Here is an 18,044-nt window from a genome sequence, read left to right as displayed (position 1 = left end):
CATTTGGGGTATCCTGACTGTATGGGCATCCCTTGTCCCTGCAGCAGGTGCCAAAGCTACCCGTACCCTGCTGGGAAGATGGAGCACACTCAGCCCGTGGCTGTGGCCATGTCCTCATGTCAGGTTCCTCTGCTCCATCGTGGCTCCAAGCTGCTTCTCCCTCGCTCCTGATCTGGGTCAAATATTTTAGCTTCAGAAAACTGGGTCAGCCGACACGTTTTGCGACCGATTTTGGCATCTCCATTTGTCATTTGGAAGAGATGTGTAGCCTACAGGAGTGAAAAATGGTTTGGGGTTGAAGGGCTGTAAAAGTATTTAAAAGAATGGATTTGTTTGTTTGCATGAGGAAGAGAGAGGGTTGCGGGTCGATGCGCAGACGAGCATCTCCCCTTAGGCTCCTGCTCTCCTTTTGCCCTGCTTTGCAGCTGCAAAAAGACTGTGCTGCCCCAGCATTCTGGAGATATCCATCCTTTGGGTTATTTTGCACCCGCAGATCCCTGTTTGGAAGCCTTGCTTTACTCCCCTAACTCTTCATATGTCATTTATCCCTTGGAAAGACTCGTACTGCCCCTGGTGTGTTATTTCCCTCACCGTGGGGCAGCCCCAGCTTGCAGATGCCAGCCTTTGCCTCGCTGCCACTGCAGGGAAGGGCTGAGATGTGCACAGGGGAAGGCTGGGAAGGAAGGCAGCAGGTGTCATTTTGCATCCCATGCATAGGGAAAGTGCTGTCAGTGTCATTAATGAGGCTGGGCAGGCGCCTGCCATGGGAGCAACGCAGGGGTCCCCGCTAATAGGGGCGGGAGGAGGAAGATGGTCACACAGCGCTGCCAAACACAAAGGCCATGTCGGAGGAATTATTCGTATTGTTGACACTAAGTGAAATAATTCCTCGGAGAAACTTCAAAATTAGCATTTACGGATGAGGAATGGGTGCAATTAGAGGGGAAGAAGCAGAGCATCGGTGCCCCCAGGTCCCTCCCTCATGCATCTTCCCGCTCTGCCATGCTTGGGTTCATTGCCCTCGACTCTCATGGGGTGCTGGCATTGGTACAGCCGCTGCCATCCCCCTGCAGAGCAAAGGGATGAATGTGGGGCTGGGGAGATGTTGCTTTCTTGAGGCTGTGTCTGTCAGTGGGGTGCAGCGTGGGATGGAGCTCAGGCAATGCACGGCATCCAGGTCCTGCCCTCAAACCCCAGCAAAATGGGCTGGTGGAGAGCAAGCATGGTGAGGTGCTACAGGTAGTGAGGGATCTCTGCTCGAGGGAGTTGATGGTTTGAGCGGGGTGGACATGGAGAGGATGGAATAGGTTGTGTTGCATGAAGAAGTGCTGCAGAAGGGAGCCAGGATGAGGCTGCGGGTTTGAGCTGATGCCTGCATCTCCATTCAAAGCTGTTCCCCTGCCTCGCTGTCTCCAGGTGAGCCATGGAGACAGGAAGGGGTTATTTCCCTCCTGCCTGACACATGCTTTATTTTCTTTTGTCCCTTCTGGACTCGTAACAGAGCGATTCTTCTGGAGATGGATATGGTGCCTCCAGGAGACTGTTAATGTGGGTTTGTCTTTGTTCTTAATTAGATCCCTTCAAGGGAAAACCTCCTGGCCCGTTTTATTATCCAGCTTTGTCAGAGCTTGTCTGCTTTATCTAAACACTTTGAAGAAGTCTCTTTACCTGTTTGCTTACTGGAGACATTATCATAATCCTGGTCAATTGGAAATAGGTAGCAAAGGCGGCTCAGAGACGAGGGAGTGCTGGCAGCTTAGCTGCTAATGGATATCGCTTTCTGAGCCTGATGAAGAAGTTGGCAGGGCGCTCTGTGCGTTGGGATGTGTGTTGGTGTTTGCTGTCACCCAAAGCAGGGAGGCTCCGTGGGTCGGCTCTCCGCGTTACTGAAGCACAACGGCTTCCCAATCCTGTTCACTCGGAGTCTTTTTGATGGAGATCCTTTCCTGTGGGTAAAAGGAAGGGTGATGCTGTCCTCGTTCCGGCCCACAGGAGCACATCTGTCTGTGTTATGGGACTGGTGGAGGTTTGGCTTCAAGCCCCAGATGCGGGCAGGAGATGCAAAACGAGCAGCCTGGGCTGCCGGGGGTCGTGTGCCCACCCCAAACAGCCCCAGTTCAAGTGAGCTGGAGCCTGTGAGTGGTGTTTGAACATTCCCAGAGACGGCACAAGCGCATCTTCCTGTCACTTCAAACCCTGCTCCTTGTACTTCACCCCTAATGAGGGGACCCGGGAGTACCTCGGAGGGCTTTAGTCTGGATATTTATATGAGCGCAGACATGCAAGTTGTCTGTTTTACATATTACTGCCCTGATTTTTCAGTGCACGCAATGAATAATTTACAGAAACCGTGTGTAAGTATCTCTTTATTATTCATTATAATGAAGTGAGACAGCAGTAATAGTCCACTAGACTGGAATCCCCCAGGGCTGAACTTAACTAGGCTGTGCTTAGCTCTCCCCCAGTTAATTTGAATGGAGGACTTGCTTTCCCATAAAGGGCGATGCCTACGCTTGGCACGAGGCCACCTCACCTCCCTGGTGATGGGACAACCAGGACAACACCTGCCCTGCAGTGTGCATTTCTATGGCAGTGGGGGCATGAGGATGCTCGGGCTCCAGGAGTGCCCTCAGAGCCATTGGGTTTTCTGGGCATCTGCATCCAGTGCAGATGTACAGCTCCTACATGGGGAAAGGGACTTGTTTGCAGGAGGATGTATTGCTCACTCCTCCAAACCAAAGACCTATGGGGAGCCCAAAACACACCATGCATTGCCCCATCTCTCTGCTCAATTAATAATCTGCATCGAGACGATGCTCAGCAAGCCTGGCATGGGAGGCATATAGCACCCAACCCTTGCGTGCTGGGGATGGGGCAGCCCTGCTGCCCACCTCTGAATTTATGGTCGTGTGGGAAGGAACGCGTGAGAGCTGCCTGATTGACTTCAGTGCCTTGCCCTAAGTTGCTGCCAGCGTGAGTTGTGCCTGGGGTTGTTTTTTGGTTTGCTTTCACGCTGAGAGAGCTCTCCGACCGCAGTCCTCAGGTGGGGAAGGCAAAGCTCCCGAGGAACGCTCAGCTCTTAATTTACCCAAATGCACCGTGGTTTGGCTGCGGGTACCGTGGAGGCAGCGAAGGCCAGGAGTAAATAGATCGAGGAAAATCTATCAAACAGAATGAAAAAGCCAAGTTCTCAGAGAACATTTTAATTCCTCTTTTTATTCCCTTTCCCCGGTTCTTCCGTGCCAAGCGTAAGTCAGCGCCGCGGACCGGAGCTCCCCAGCCTTCGTGCTTCTTGTGGAAGGAGGGAGCCAGGCAGGAAATAAATAATTGCAATGACTGCGTTGTGTTTTCAAGGCACTTGTAGGATTTACAGCTGCTTATCCAAATGTTCCCTTCTCTTCCTGCGTGCTGGCTCGCCGTCTCTGGCTCTTTCTCTTCTTCCTCTCTCGGTGTGTGCCGGCCGCTCTCCCCCGCCGTGGCGGTGTATATCACACTGGGATGGCTCGAGGGCTGTGCTGACAAGCCAAACTGTCAGCAAATTTTACAGCTTCATCTCCAATCCTGGGCGAGCGGGGGATGCGGGAAGCCTTTGCGGCGCGTGGAGGTCAAACCTAATGGGATTTTCATCTGCGCCTCCCCAGAGCCATGGGGGAAAAATAGAAAGGAAAATAGGCAGCACCGTCTTCTGAGGAATCTTCCCATGATGGGGGATGCAGGCGGTGGTGGGAGGGTTGCACTGCCTTGGTGTGCAGCGTGTGTGGGGCGTGCAGTGCCCATAGCAGCTGTAGGGGGTGGGGGGATGGTGATGATGCTCCCATCCACTTTTGGGAGCTCTGTGTGTGTGTGTTGGCACTGGGTTGGTGACCTTCCTGCTATTCTTTCGCAGGTGTACCGTGGATGACAGGGTGACGCGGGTAGCGTGGTTGAACCGCAGCACCATCCTGTATGCTGGCAATGACAAGTGGTCCATAGACAACCGCGTGGTCATCCTCTCCAACACCAAAACCCAGTACAGCATCAAGATCCACAACGTGGATGTGTACGATGAGGGGCCCTACACCTGCTCTGTGCAGACAGACAATCACCCCAAGACGTCGCGCGTCCACCTCATCGTGCAAGGTAAGTCCTAACGTTCGCGGTGCTGGCCTTGAGCTGAGTGTTGACGAAGAGTGCCAGAGGGTTTGGAGGCCCTCTTGGTGATGGAGATTTTGGGTGGTCAGTGGCATGGGGCAGGGATCTGTGCAAGTGTTTGCTACGTCTGGGAGGAGATGAACTCAGGTTGCCCATGCCTTGCTGTGTTGTGTGGTTGTGGCACGGGGAGGAGAACACCTGGAAACTGAAAGTGAGGCTGGCATCCCCCTTTTCCTACCATGTGGCTCGGTTTGCTGCACTGGGGAGTTGTTTGTAAGATGCTTCTGGAAGGCTGAAGGCAAAGAACTGTCAGATGTGGTGGAGAAATGGATTCAGAGAGTACAGGGAATCAAAGAGCACAGAGAAATGGATTCGAAGAGCACAGGGCTGTAGGAAAGATGGCAGATGGTGTGTGGGGGGGGCTTCAATGATCTTTTGGCATGGGGCTTCATAGGAGAGCATGTTGGCATAGCAGCTGATGTTGGTTTCAAAATTGGCATCCTCAGATCTCATCATCTGGGGGATTCGTGGTGCTGGCAGATCAGGGTGCCTGTAGCAGCATGGGCTGCAGTGAGGTGTTTGGGGGCCTTTCTTGCACCAAACATGTCTTTGCCTTGGTCAGATGTTGGCCTCTCAGCTTGCTTGTCTCACCCTAGCATGCGTGCTGCTTCCCAACCTTCCCACCTGCCAACACTGCCAATGGAAGCAGACCGAGGACCACTTGGAGGCATGATGTGTGGGAACCAAGCTTAAGCCCACCAGTAAGATGGACCCCATAGAGTGCTGGTGCTGAGCCAGTTATGAAGCACGCTGGCATATTTCCAGGGGGATCTTGGTTTGCTGGAGGTCACCACCAGGCTCCCCAGCTCCGGTGGATGGTGCCTCTGATCCTGGCTCCTTTGCAGCAGCTATCAGCTTTTGTCCAGTCTGTAGATTAATTTTTCAGAGTTAGTGTTAGTTCAGGTTAGATAAAGATAATGAAAGTTTCCTAATCCTCTTAAAGAAGATTTATCTGGCTGAGTAGAAAGCTCTCAGAATACAATAAAGCGTGTATAAAACCAGGACCTAATCTTTCCTTTAATTTCAAACAGCTGATGGGTATTGATTTTGCAATGAGCAAATCTGTAAAATTTCTCAGCCTCAACATGTCTCTGAGAAGCCCCCAACACGGATATGTATATATTTATGTATCTTTCTCATTTGGAAGAGGCAGGGTTCGATACGGCCACCGATCAAAGCGGGGAAAACCTCACCCAGCCTGTCAGCTGTCCTGCGAGGTGTGAGAGATGGGCGACTTGCTGCTTCCACGGGCTGCTGTGTGCCTGTTTGCTGCCAAATCTCCATAGGAGTTTGTAGTGGGGCTCTGCTCTGAGCGTGCTGGGCTGTCCTGGGGTGCTGGTGGTGCAGAGAGGGCAGGATGTCGCTTGGAAAGAAGGGAGCAGAAAGATATCAGAGCATTCCCTCCTCCCCCCTTAGCGATTTGCGTACCAGCCACCCGTCTGCAAAGTTTAATCTGTTTACCCTGTCTGCTCACTAATAGTGCTAATCCATCCAGTCAACACCTGTGAAGCATCCGAGCTCTTTCTGCCTGGTGGAATGACACCCGCCTCACCCCTCGCCCTGCAGAGGCTTGGGATGGATGGCTTTGGTCACACACAGCAGAGCCTGCTCTTGGCTCCTACCACCCCAAACGTTCCTTCCCTGAGGTTCTGGTGGCATCAGGGCTGGTCAGGTTGTGCAGCATGCAGGGCTGCTGCTGGTTCTGCCCATGGAGCACAGGCTTTTCCGTGTGCTGTATGAGCAAACAGCCTGAAATGAGCATGAGAGCAAGAGAGATTACATCTCTTCCTCTTCTTTTCCCCTCTTCATGCTCTGGCTCGTAATAAATCTCCAGCACCTAACACCCAATATCTTGCCTCGTAAAATCCCCGTGCGATTATCTTATCTCATTAAAGCAAGGCCAAAAATCCTTTTATTCCACGAAGATGTTGGTGCCAAGTGCTGGTGCTTGGAGTGTGCTGCAGCGGAGGAGAGCGTGGGCAGAGCAGCCTGCAATGCACCTCCAAGGCTCAGAGGGGGAAAGCAAGGGATGGTCGCATCCAGAGCACTTGTCTGGTCCCCAGGGATGGAACCACCACCTTATATTGGTCAGAGCTGTCCCAGTGTCAAATGTGGGTTCAGGACTACAGAGCAGGCACTGTCCTGGTGGCACTCCCCACCCAAGCAGGCAGTAAGGACCAGTTAGCATCCGTGTTCAGGTCAATTAATTTATATTTGTATTTTGCACAACTAAAAGTTGCCCGGATAGATTATTGATTCTTTGTCCCTGTATTCAATTTGGTTTTAATTGCGCTACTGCAGGGCCAGACCTTCCCTCCTAGCAACCCGGCGATAAATCTGCCAGCGAGTCACAATCAACAGTAAATGTGTCTCTTCGTGTCGTTATTAATATGTCTCTGGGATTGGTTCATTACAGCAGTTAACAGCACTTTGTAAGAGCGGGGATGGCGGGAGGCCAGGCAGCTTTTTTTTCTCTCCCTGTGACGACAGGATGGAGGCTGATAGGCACATGTGTGGTGTTTTGGTGCTTTGGGGGGGGTTGCAAACACAGGGAGAGCTGGGATTTCATGTGGTGTAAGAGAGAACGAGCTGCCTAATCCCTCTCTTATCATAAAGAGCTTGAAATGAGGATGCTGTTGGGCCGTTGCTGGAGCAAGGAAGCCCAAACAGAGCTCGTAGGGGTGAATGGGAGGGGAGTCTGCATAGCAGAGCAGCTCTGATGGCACTAATGACACCAAAGGAGCTGTAACTTCTCTGTCAGAGCAATTAGTAGGAAGCAGAGAGTTTTGCCTGCATTGAACTGTTGACGAATGTAGCCAGTAGATGTGAAGGCAGGCTGCTCCAGAGTGATGGGTGCTGGGGAGCCCTGCTGTCCCAAGGTGCAGCCCTGTTCCCAGAGGTGCAGTGGGCCAGGATGGGCCAGGAGACCCTGCAGAATGGTTTTGGTGCCAGGAGCAACAGGCAGGGCATAGCTGTGCTTCCTTGACATGGGCTGCTGCAGCAGCCAGGGGGTGTTTCTGCCTCGAGTGCAGAGCTTGGCATCAGTGATGTGGTTGAGACTGTAGATGTTAAAGAATAAGGCAGGTTTCCTTCTGGGAGTGGAGGCTGGGGATGGGATTGAGGGGAAGGCAGCAGCAGAAGGGCTGATGGAGCACAGGGAGTGGTAAGAGGTGGGAGGAGGTGATGGGAAATCAGGCAGCAGGAGTGAGATGGAGCCTCTCCCAAGCACAATGAACGGTTAAACAAGAGGTTGCAGTGATGCTGCAGAAGCGAGGCATGGTTGGGTGGTGTCACTGATGCAGCAGAGCATCCTGCAGGCACGATGGGGGACTTTCTTCCATGGTTTTGCATCGGGTCCGGAGAAATGCAGAGCGGGGTTTGGGCTGAGACCTCGGGGATATCTTCTAACAGGGAGGAAGTCCCCATCTGCAGGTATTTCTGAACACTTCCTGGCTCTTGCTACTCTGTGTTTGGGCCAAAGCAGCTTTGCATAGCGTGGCATTGCACCGGGATTGGAGCGCTGCAGCTGGTGGAGATCTCAGCAGTGATCCCCGGTGCTGCCCATCCCTACCCAACAGTGGTCTTTTGTACTCTTCAGATGTCCTCTGTTTCTGATTTATTTGGAGAACCCTCCTCTGTTCTGCCTTAATCCCGCTCACCATAGATTTTTCATTAAAGCCTCTCCCAGCTGTCTGCATCGTTACTGTTAGTTTCTGGTCGGTGCAATCCATTTTCCTGTCTGGGCGTTTTGCTGCTTTCCTCTCCCCATGGGCAGGATGGCTTCTGAAGGACCACAGCCTTTGTTCTTGGCAGCAGAGAGCTGGGTGTGCATCTCCTTTCAGCAGTACCCCCCTGAATCCACGTAAAGGCAGTGCCCTGAACCAGGTCCTGTGTCAATAGTTGCATCCTCTGCCTTTCAACGTGGCGCTGACAACAGCTGTAGCTCTTCAGCGAGCTTCTCTCAAGCAAATGGAGTCTTTATTTTTTCTTTCTTCCCAGTAACAACCGACTTCTTCTCGACTCTCTGAAAGGGCAGCCCCCCCACACCAGCCTCATTGAGCTGTTCTCCCCTAAGACAGGCTGTGCTGCGGGCCCCCCCTCCACCTCCGATTGCACAAGTGATGCTTTTAAACTTGCTTTTATCGTGCTACCTTTGATATCCAGGCAGGAGCTGAGACTGTGATACTTATTAAAACCTTACCGGGAGGCTGTGTGGCAAATAGCAAAGCAAGGGGAGCAGCTCAGTTGTAGTAGAGCTGATAAAATGCTGTACGTGCAGAAAGTGCTTCACACGAGTGTCAGTGGTTTTGCTTATTATTAGGGCGCAGGAGAGTTTGACATGAGGGTTGTGCACGTGGTGAACAGCAGCTGCAGCTCAGCCTGGAGAATGAGCAGGGCAGGATGTGGCCTCTGCAGCAGGCTCACTGCTGCCCTTGGGTGCTTTATCTGCACTTGGGATGCTAAGGATCAGAATCAGGAAGGTTGGAACCCCCACTGTGCCCACTGACCACATCCCTGTATCACATCCCTGTGGTTCTTGGACGCCTCCAGGGATGGTGACTGCATCACTTCCCTGGGCAGCTGTGCCAGTGCCTGACCACTTGCTTGCTCCTTAATGGGTTATTATTTTTGTCTGCTTAAGAGAAAAGGCAATAATGAGGAAGACAAAGACTGAACAGCGGAGCCTGGTGAAGTGCTTGCAGCTGGGGCATGTCTGAGAAGGAGCCTGGGGGTCCCTCTGCCCATGGAGGTGGTCCACAGGGGCCTTATCCAGTACCCTCTAGTGGAGGATAAATGGAGTTTATCCATCCAGGATAGCAGTGTCCAGCTTCTGTTTGTCCAGTGCAAAAGTGGTTCCTGCTGCATTGTGTGGTGTGCAGGGATCAAGAGCTTGCAAGGAACAGATCACACGTTGTGCTTGGGGCACATCTCTACCTTGCTGGGTGATGCCTGGTGTGCGAAGCAAACTGTTCCTTCCCTACCCATCCCGAATGCACCTCTCATTATGGTATGGTGCCCATGGGCTCTGCTCTGGCAGTGAGAGTGCCAGGAGGTGCTCCTCTCCTCACCCTGAGCTTTTCAGAGGCTCAGCCCATGTCCTTGGTACCTACCCAAGCTTCTCTTGGCATTTTTGGAAAAAGTGCACCAAAAATGATGTGTGTTGGCTGAGTTTTCAGGCTAAGGTGGCCCAGCAATGGGCGGAGGAGGCTCCTTGTTTGCTTTTCTCTCCTCTCGGTGCTGCAGCCATTCATCAGGTGGGCCAGCAAACGGCACAGCGAAGTTTGGACACACTCCTTATCCGAGTGCATCTTCCCCTTCATCGCTCCTCGGGGTCTCATTTGGTGCTTTGTTGATGACTGTTTGGAGGTTTGGCTCTGGCTGCACTGGGTTAATCGTCCTGGTGGGGAAAAGCGAAACGGTGATTTTAAGCAGAAAACTCTTCCGTAGTTTGGCTTCGTAGCAGTGGGGATGGAGTGCAGGAAAATAGAGAAAAATCAAAAGGCTTTTAAGAGGAAAAGGGAAAAAAAATCACTTAGGCTGGAAAGAAGTCTTCCCAGCAGGAGCACAAGGCAAGAACACATAATGTCCATGGCAGTTAAACTAATGTTTCACATTTCCTTCTCTGGGGGTATTTGCACAGGTGGGGGTGAGGATGGAAGGGGCCTGAGCCATTTGCTGAGCAGTTTATTGAACTACACACCGGATGGCACAAGAGGGGAAAAAACGAACCATGAGCAACTGCAGGGGGAAAATCAATTGGCATGTGCACTGTTAGAACAAGTGGGAGATGCTGCTTTTTCATTCCAAAGTATGGGGGCTCTGGAAACTGCCACGTAAGGGAGGAGAAATCTTTGCAAGTGGCCAAAATGTGGAGTGAGTCTCGTGGTAGCATCGTGCTGCAGGAGATGGGGGCTGGAGAGGGGTGGTGGCAGCAGGAGAGGAGCTGCTGGAGCATGCAGTGAGGTGCCATTGCAGAGGGGAAATGCTTTCTCTAAGGATGAGCTCATAATACAGCCTTCACCTGGTTCTCCCCAGGTCAGAAGAGCTCATGTCTCTCCTTGAGCCCATAGATGGCAAAATAGGTAGGTGTGAAAACAACTGGAGTTCAAAGATGAGGATGGCTCAGAGGAAAACAGGAAGGGTAGAAATGAATGAAGAGTAAGATAACTGGATGGGAAAGAGGAGAGAAGAGAAGCCCAGAGACTTGTACTACGAAGGGAAGAGAGAACAAAGTGTGTGCATGCAGGAAAGTGCCCAGGAAAAAAAGAGCAGAAGACAACAAAGGAGAAAAATGAAAGAATAATGAAGGCATAAAGAGGGGGGAGGTCTTGGAAGAGAAAGAGCCTGGCTTGCAGGAAGAGCCACCACCCTGGTGTGAATGGCTACATTGGGAAGGGAAATGGGCATTGGGTTTGCTAAGGGTGGTACTGTGAGATGCCCTGGAGGAGGTAGGATTTCAGCTGTACAGAGGGGTTGGGTCTTGTTCAGTGGAATTAAGGACATGGGGACTCGTGAATTTGCATCTGTAAATGCATCAGCAGTCTGGGTGTTGGAGCAGGAAAGTCACACATGTGTGGTTGTAGGTGGGGGATGAAGGGCAGAGCAGTGTGGGGAGCAACCAAAGGGTTAAGGGAAGATGCTGAATGCTGGGGAATCAGTGCTGCAGTGGCACGTGTTGGGAACCTGAGGCTTTTGAGCTGAAAAGAGAGCAAAATGTCCTTAGAGTGGCTGGGAGAGAACACCAGCCTGAAATCTAGCTGGGTACAGGGAGAAGGCTGTGACTTTCAGCCATAGGGGGGTGATGCGAAAGCATCCTCAGGCTCCTAAAAAAAGGAAGGGAAAGCCCCAAAAAGCAGCTGGCAGCGGGCAGGTCAGAGCAGCAGGATGTGCTGCAGGCATCGGGAGCTGACAGAACAAAAGAGTGTCAGCAGCTGGATTAATTACTGCAAAAAGCAAAAAATGGCAGAGCGGGGGGAGGACGGGAGAAGTTGTTTCCCCATTATATTCCCAAACAGAAAGAACGTTTTTATCGCGCACACAAATAGCTCCCTGGGAAGCACTTTTGCTTCCTAATTGTTCATAAATTTACTGACAGGTGGTTACACAGTAGGTATAACACTCTGAGTTTTGTTTTTATTGCTTGCACCGTCTCAGTGCGAAGACGTGGAGAAAAAGGGTGCGTGGTATGCAGGTGGGAGATGCTGCATAGTGAAGGCAGCTCTACGCCCATGCTTTAATTTTGTGGTTGTTTTGTTTGCTCGTGGTCTCTGGTACATTCAGACTGTGGTTTTGCATGGGTGGTGGGGTCTTTAATGGTGTGTTTATCCCACTGCTTTGTCCCATTGAGTGTGACTGCAGCCCGAAGGTGTCGTGGTCCGACCATGCATGGTGCTGGGGGTGTCCACATCCCCCAGAAGAGGGGCAGGAAGGGATATGAGAGGCAGCTGGAGATATGGGACATGCCATGTGATGCTTCCAGGCTCCTAAGGTGTCTGGATGAGGCTGTGAGAGGCATGGCTTAGTGACATGGTGGGGATGATTTGACAGTTGGATGTGATGATCTTAGTGGTCATTTCCAACCTTAATGATTCTGTGATTCCTTATAGAGTGCTTGTGGTCAGTTTTCTTCACTCCCCTTGGCTGCACTTGGATTGTTTTCAGGAAGGGAGGCAGGAGAAGAGATGTGGTCACTGAGGGAGTATCAGCCAGGCAGGGAAACCTCATCTGTGCTGTGGAGATGATTTGTTTGAAGCATGTGGGTTGTGGTGATTGCCCAGCCTGCACCTTGTGAGGTGTGCTTTACCTGGGAAAGCACTGGGAGGGCAGCATTTATGGGTAGGAGAAGGGAAAGGGGAAACTTCCCCCCAGATAGAGCATTTTTAGAGTGTGCAAGGTGATGGCATGATGTGCTGCTCTCTGGGCTGAGAAATTTGACGAAAACCATCCTGGTGCCCAACCTGTAGCTGTCAGATGTGCTTAATCTAGTGTTGATAAAATCAGTGCCGACGAGCATCGTGGTTCATCAGAATGGGGTTGATGAGAGGTGGTAATCCTGGCTGTCAACGAGCAGCACTTTGGTTAAAGCCTTAATGTGCCCCTTCCCAGGGTGCCAGGCAGGATATTGAGTGCATGTATGTGGGGTCCCTCTTGGTGGGCAGCCCTGGGTGGGCTGCATGGGTGGGTCTGCATCTCTGTGTGCTGGATGGGCTGTCCCAGAAGGACTCTGTCCCTGCAGGGTGTCTGGGAAGCCATCCAGGTGTGCGTCCTGATGCTTCAAATCGGCTGTCCATCCTCGTCTGGCAGTAACGAGAGGGAGATATGTGACTAGCAATGGGAAGAGATGAGAGGTCCATAAATACTGGAGAATAAATAAAAGCATTAACATTTAATGAAAGAGGGCGGCAGCTCTCCTGTCAGATCTGTCCCTGGAAAGAGGAAAAGGAGAGGCTGGGGGGGGGAGCAGGAGGTGCTTTTGTAACCAGGGTAGCACATGGGGACCTCAGGAAGCACGTGCAGTTTGTGTGTGGTATTCAAGGATGCCCACATCTGGCATCACTGTGTGTTGCACCACTGGTGCCAGCTGTAGGCAGACACCATCCCTGTCTTGAGCTGTGTATGAGAGGGGACCCGAAATGCCAAGATCCAAACAGGTGTTGGACACCCAGATGTTGCATCTGGGTTATGTTGAAAGGTGCTGCCTTAAAGGTCTGTCTGTGTCCAGGGTGGCAGCAGCAGGAGCCAAAAGGCACTCTGGAGAAAATCCAGCAGAAGGAGGGATGCACAAAGTGAGCAGCAGTGTCCTGTGCCACTTTGCATGGGTAAAACAGGTCAGCTCGCCTCTTGGAGTGCTGTTTTGGGGCAAAAAAGCCACCAAGCACACCCAAGTGACCCCATGCTGTGCCAGCAAATAGGGCAGGGCATTCATGGATGCCCAGCGGTGTGCAGAGCCCATAGGCACCCATCTTATCCCACCTTCTCCCAGGTGTAAGAAGAGGTCTCTTGGAGTGGTTTAGGAGCTAATGATCCGGAGGGACATCAGTGGCTCAGCTCTGTGCGTGCGGCGTTAATGATCTCACAGCTAAAAACAGTCAGCTTGGGGCAGCGAGCGTTGCTGGTGGGGATCTGGGATACAGAGTGGCCAAAAGCCAAGCCAGCTCCTGTCTGTTTGCACGCTTCTGTGTCGCTCTGAGTCAATAAGCAGGCAGTAATTACCGAAGAGCCGCCTCTCAGTGCACAGATTAGCAGGAGAAGGCCATGCCCCTTGCAACAGCCATCCCCCGTCATCGCTGAGAGTCTTGCAGCATCTCCAGCCATTTTGCAAGGAGTTTGCTGCAGAACAGGAGCAAAGCTGAGCCCGGAGGATCGGGGCAGCCCTGGCGTTTGGCAGGGTTTGGGGGCGAGGGGAGGCACAGGGTTTTACAGCCCCCAAGGGCATCAGCAGGAACCGCTGTGCGGCCGTCTCCTGTACCCAGCGTAAAACATTAATCGGCGCGTCGGGCAGTGCGGGTCTTGAGCGGTAAAGGAAGGAGATAAATCACGGGCTTATTGTTATTGAATTTAGTGGCATCACTTTCACATTCAATTTCTCTCGCCCGCTTTCCGAACAAACAAGAAATTACAGCCCAAATGTATTTTTTTGGCCTGGCGAACGTTATGCATTAACTTCCCCCTGATTAATATTACACGGGATGGAGGCAATGCTCCGCGGGCCACGCACTGCTCTGGCGAGAGCACGGGATTTGCTGCACATCCATTGTGCTCTTAAAAGTGGTCTTTTAAATAGAAAACAAGACTGCTAATAAGGGGATAGAGTTCCTGTGATGCTGGTTTGCTTTACCTCTGTAGCTGGCATCCACATTGGTGTGACCTCGGTGTGGTGGGAGCCAGAGCTGTGTTTTGGTGGCTCTCTCTGGGAAGCTGTGTCTTGTACCAATGGCAGTGTATTTTGGGCAGCATCTATGCCCCAGTTTTTGGCAGCACCTGTGCCTCTCAACGAACTGAGGGAGCTGGTTTAGTGGGCATGGTGGTGATGGGTTGACTTGATGATCTTAATGGTCTTTTCCATTCCATGATCTCACCCCTTTTCCCTTGAGTATCTTATTATTGGTGTGTTGTGAGGTACGTTTGGGCTAACGAGGCAAGGCAAGGTGAGCTGCAGTAAAGTGCATTACATGTGTCAGGAGATGGCACTCCATGTCCCTGCCTGAACGCCGGCCCCGGTTTTGCTGCTTCTCTGACTGCTAACAGGTTTGCCCTGGGATCATTTATTATGTTCTATATTTAGTGACAGGAGTGTCATAAAGCTGGATATTAGCTGCATACGGGATGTAGGACAAGGAGAGGGCCCTCAGTGGCTATTGCAAAAAATCAAAGATAGCCAAAAAATAGCTTGCTGTCAGCAGGTAAATGAATAGCAATGATAGTACCCACAGCAGTGCTGTCAGTCCCACTGATCTGTGTAGGTGCTGGGAGGACAGGAGAGCTTTTTGCCTCCATGGTGATCTCCTGCTGTGTGGTTGTGCGGGTGCTGTGGCCTTACCTGCAGCATGCAGGTAATGATGGACTGGCCCTGCAGGTCACTGTTAGACCACTGTCGTGTTTGCTCCCTGTTACCCTGCTCTTAGGTCCTGTTTGCTGTCTCCTATGTCCCTGCACAGTCCCAGCTCCTTCCCGCCCTTCTTGTGGCTAAAAGCAAAGGCAATGGCAGCCTGCCCTTGAGGCTGCAGCCAGCAGCTGGTGGGATCTATAGAAATGCAATCAGGTCCCTTGGATGTCCTCCTGCCAGTCCATGTAACCTCATAGGCAACGATTGCCGTGGCGGTTGGGTATCGATGCCGGCGATGTTCCCGTGCTCTCAGGGACACCCAGCCCTGTGCATCCCATGGGATCAGCGTGCTGCAAGGGGCCATGCGGTCACACTTCCCGGCCCCTCATAGTCTGGGTGTCTGTCTGTGGCCTGCCTTACGCTGGGGTGCACGGATGAGTTGGGACAACATTGCAATGCATAAGTGTAAGACCGTGTGTGCACAGCGCAGCTCTGCTCCATGCCCTGGTTGCTCCGCAGTTCCCATGTCGTGCAAGCAGCTTTACAAAGAACGTTGTCCCTGGGTGCTGCGAGGAGCAATAGGAGCTCTGATCACACAGGGCTGCTTGGAGCAGCAGCTGGGGACAAACCATGGCAGCGTGCCGCTCGCACTCCCAGCACTAACTACATTTTTCACCGGTTGCTGCCGCACACTTTTCATTTTTGGATTGCCAGTCTCCCCTGAAGGACTCAGACAATCTCCCTCTGCTATAACAGACTGTACTTCTATATTAAAGTGTCAAGTTGCTGGGAAATTTACAGCCTCGCAGGGCCCATCAGGCGGCGGAGGCTCGGCAGCGCCCTCGCCATCGGGCTGTGCTGGGGAGCGAGCTGCGAGTGCATGCATGGGGAAGCCCAGCCTTTGTGAGCCCCCCCGGGAGCAAAAGGTGCTCTCAGGCTGAATTGGAACCCCTGCCAAGGCACAGGAACTGCCAGTAGCTGAGCATCAGCAGGACTGGAGCAGGCGGTGTTGCTGGTGGATGGTGGAAGGGTGAAGAGCTCCAAATGCAGCTGATGCCTTATGTAGAGGGGCTGTGTCTCGTGGCGTTGGTGGAGACGTGGCGCTGCCATTGTCCCTATGGAGAGTGAAATATGCCTGAGAGCATCACTTGGCTGGATGGGCTTATGTGTGCCTTGTTGCATTCACAGCTTAGGCAGAGTTCCCCAGTAGAGATTGCCATAGTCTCTGTGCCCCTCTCAACTACCCCTCCCCTGGAATGCCCCGTCTTTTAGGTAGTATGGTTAGGCTGAGATTGGACTTGATGATCTGGAAGGTCTTTTGCAACCTGAACAATTCTATGGTTTTGTGATTCTTGATCTTTGTTTTCTATCTGGAACCCAATAGGGAGGATGGAGCAGAGGGATCTACCAAGATCCATTTGCACTCATGCCCATTGCTGGGCACTGTGGGGCTGAGATCTCACATCTGCCATGGCCACGGAGGGCTCACGGGCACTGAGCATGGCATAGCCAGCCTGGGATTTGGTTGAGAGAGACTCCCTTTGCATTGCTGGATCAGCTCCTGGGGAGGGGCATTCACCAGCCCCAAGGCCTGGAGCACCGATGAATGGCGTCAGCAAACGGGCTTTAATTGCTTTTTGCTGGGATGGGGATTTATGGGCTTGGAGATTGCCAAGTTATTTATTAGATGGAGTATCGGGGGATAGACTAATATAAATCACAATGGCCAGCACTGAATGGAGCAGACAATCAGTAATTTAGAAAGCTTTAATAAAAATGCTAAGATATGAGAGCTGTTGGCAGTCATAATGAGTTGGTTATCATGGGTTGCCTGAAGCGGCAGGGTGGGTGTTATGGGGTGTGCAGACCCTTCCATGCCAGTGACAGGTGGCATTTTCCAGGTGAAGGGTTGGTGGCTGGTGGGGAAGTATGGCAGACTCTGGTGTCTTGAAGAGCCTGTATGGGGGTTGCCAGGAGGAATTTCTGTTCTGAAAGGTTGTAGGGGTTGGTCCAGGTTTTCTAGGTTGCCATGTGGTCAATGGGGCCATGCTTTGTGCAGGTCTAAGTGACATCAGAGCAGGGCTGGTGGTGGGGAAAGGGCTGGGAATGTTGGTAGGTCTCCATGACCCTGTGTGCTGACGGTCCCTTTGTTGTTGTGTCCTGCAGTCCCCCCTCAGATCGTCAACATCTCATCAGACATCACCGTGAATGAAGGCAGCAGTGTGACCCTCATGTGCTTGGCCTTTGGGAGGCCGGAGCCCACTGTCACATGGCGGCATCTCTCTGGGAAAGGTGAGAGAAGGCTTGGGGACCTGCCTGTGCTGAGTGCTGGCTGCAGGAGATGCCAGCTTGGCAAAGGGATGGAGGAGGATGGCAGGGGTGTGCGGGGATTTATGTGTAGGTTGGTTTTGGAGCTGGGAGCTGTTGGTGATGGTGCCCCATTTTATCACAGGGCAAGGCTTCGTGAGCGAGGACGAGTACCTGGAGATCACGGGCATCACACGGGAGCAGTCGGGCGAGTACGAGTGCAGTGCTGTCAATGATGTGGCCGTCCCAGATGTCCGGAAAGTCAAAGTCACTGTCAACTGTAAGTGCATGGAATGGGATCCCTGGTGGGGATGTGGTGGTGGGGCAGGCACGTGGTCCATCCTAGGGACGTGACATGGCATGGCATCCCCACAGACCCGCCGTACATCTCCAATGCCAAGAACACAGGCGCCTCAGTGGGCCAGAAGGGCATCCTGCAGTGCGAGGCCTCGGCCGTCCCCGTGGCAGAGTTTCAGTGGTTCAAGGAGGACACCAGGTGCGGGTGCATGGAGGATGCAGGGCGGGATGGAGGCAGCCAAGGGATCAGCTTGGAGAGAGGCCAGGCTCTTCCTGCTATGGAGGATCCCAGACCTCACGGGGATTTTCAGGTCTTTCTCTCCATGGATAGTGTGGGTATCCCAGGGACAACCCACGGAGGGAGATGGGACTGGGGATGGAGTGAGGTGCTGGTGGGTGGCACAGCGGGGTGAAGGGTGGACCTCATAAGGCTGTGGAGGGCAGGGAGGGGGTGCCTGGGGCTGTTTTATATTAACCCATGTAAGGCTTTGAGCAGCACCATCTACGACCCCCTGTGCAGGTTAGCAAACGGGCTGGAGGGAGTGCGGATCGAGAGCAAGGGCCGCCTCTCGACGCTGACCTTCTTCAATGTCTCGGAAAAGGACTATGGCAACTACACGTGTGTGGCCACAAACAAGTTGGGCAACACCAATGCCAGCATCATCCTGTATGGTAGGTGCCCCAAATGTCACCAGCGTCCCCA

The 18,044-nt window shown here is 52.6% G+C and overlaps 1 protein-coding gene across 6 annotated transcripts in view; it reads left to right on the top strand.

The window, feature by feature from the left end:
• The window catches only part of LOC125703581 (opioid-binding protein/cell adhesion molecule homolog), a 290,009-nt gene that overhangs the window by 268,910 nt on the left and 3,055 nt on the right, over positions 1-18,044 (top strand). For all 6 annotated transcript variants that reach the window (XM_048968245.1, XM_048968244.1, XM_048968246.1 and 3 more), the window contains 5 exons: positions 3,887-4,119; positions 16,904-17,029; positions 17,190-17,324; positions 17,420-17,540; positions 17,862-18,013. In XM_048968245.1, the coding sequence (XP_048824202.1) occupies positions 3,887-4,119; positions 16,904-17,029; positions 17,190-17,324; positions 17,420-17,540; positions 17,862-18,013 (767 nt within the window). The remainder of the gene's footprint in view (positions 1-3,886; positions 4,120-16,903; positions 17,030-17,189; positions 17,325-17,419; positions 17,541-17,861; positions 18,014-18,044) is intronic.

Source organism: Lagopus muta, chromosome 22 (genome assembly GCF_023343835.1).
Source record: "Lagopus muta isolate bLagMut1 chromosome 22, bLagMut1 primary, whole genome shotgun sequence".
In the NCBI taxonomy this organism is placed as follows: Eukaryota; Metazoa; Chordata; class Aves; order Galliformes; family Phasianidae; genus Lagopus; species Lagopus muta.
The sequence above is the reverse complement of the archived record's forward strand: the minus strand, read 5'-3'. Positions and strand labels throughout refer to the sequence as shown.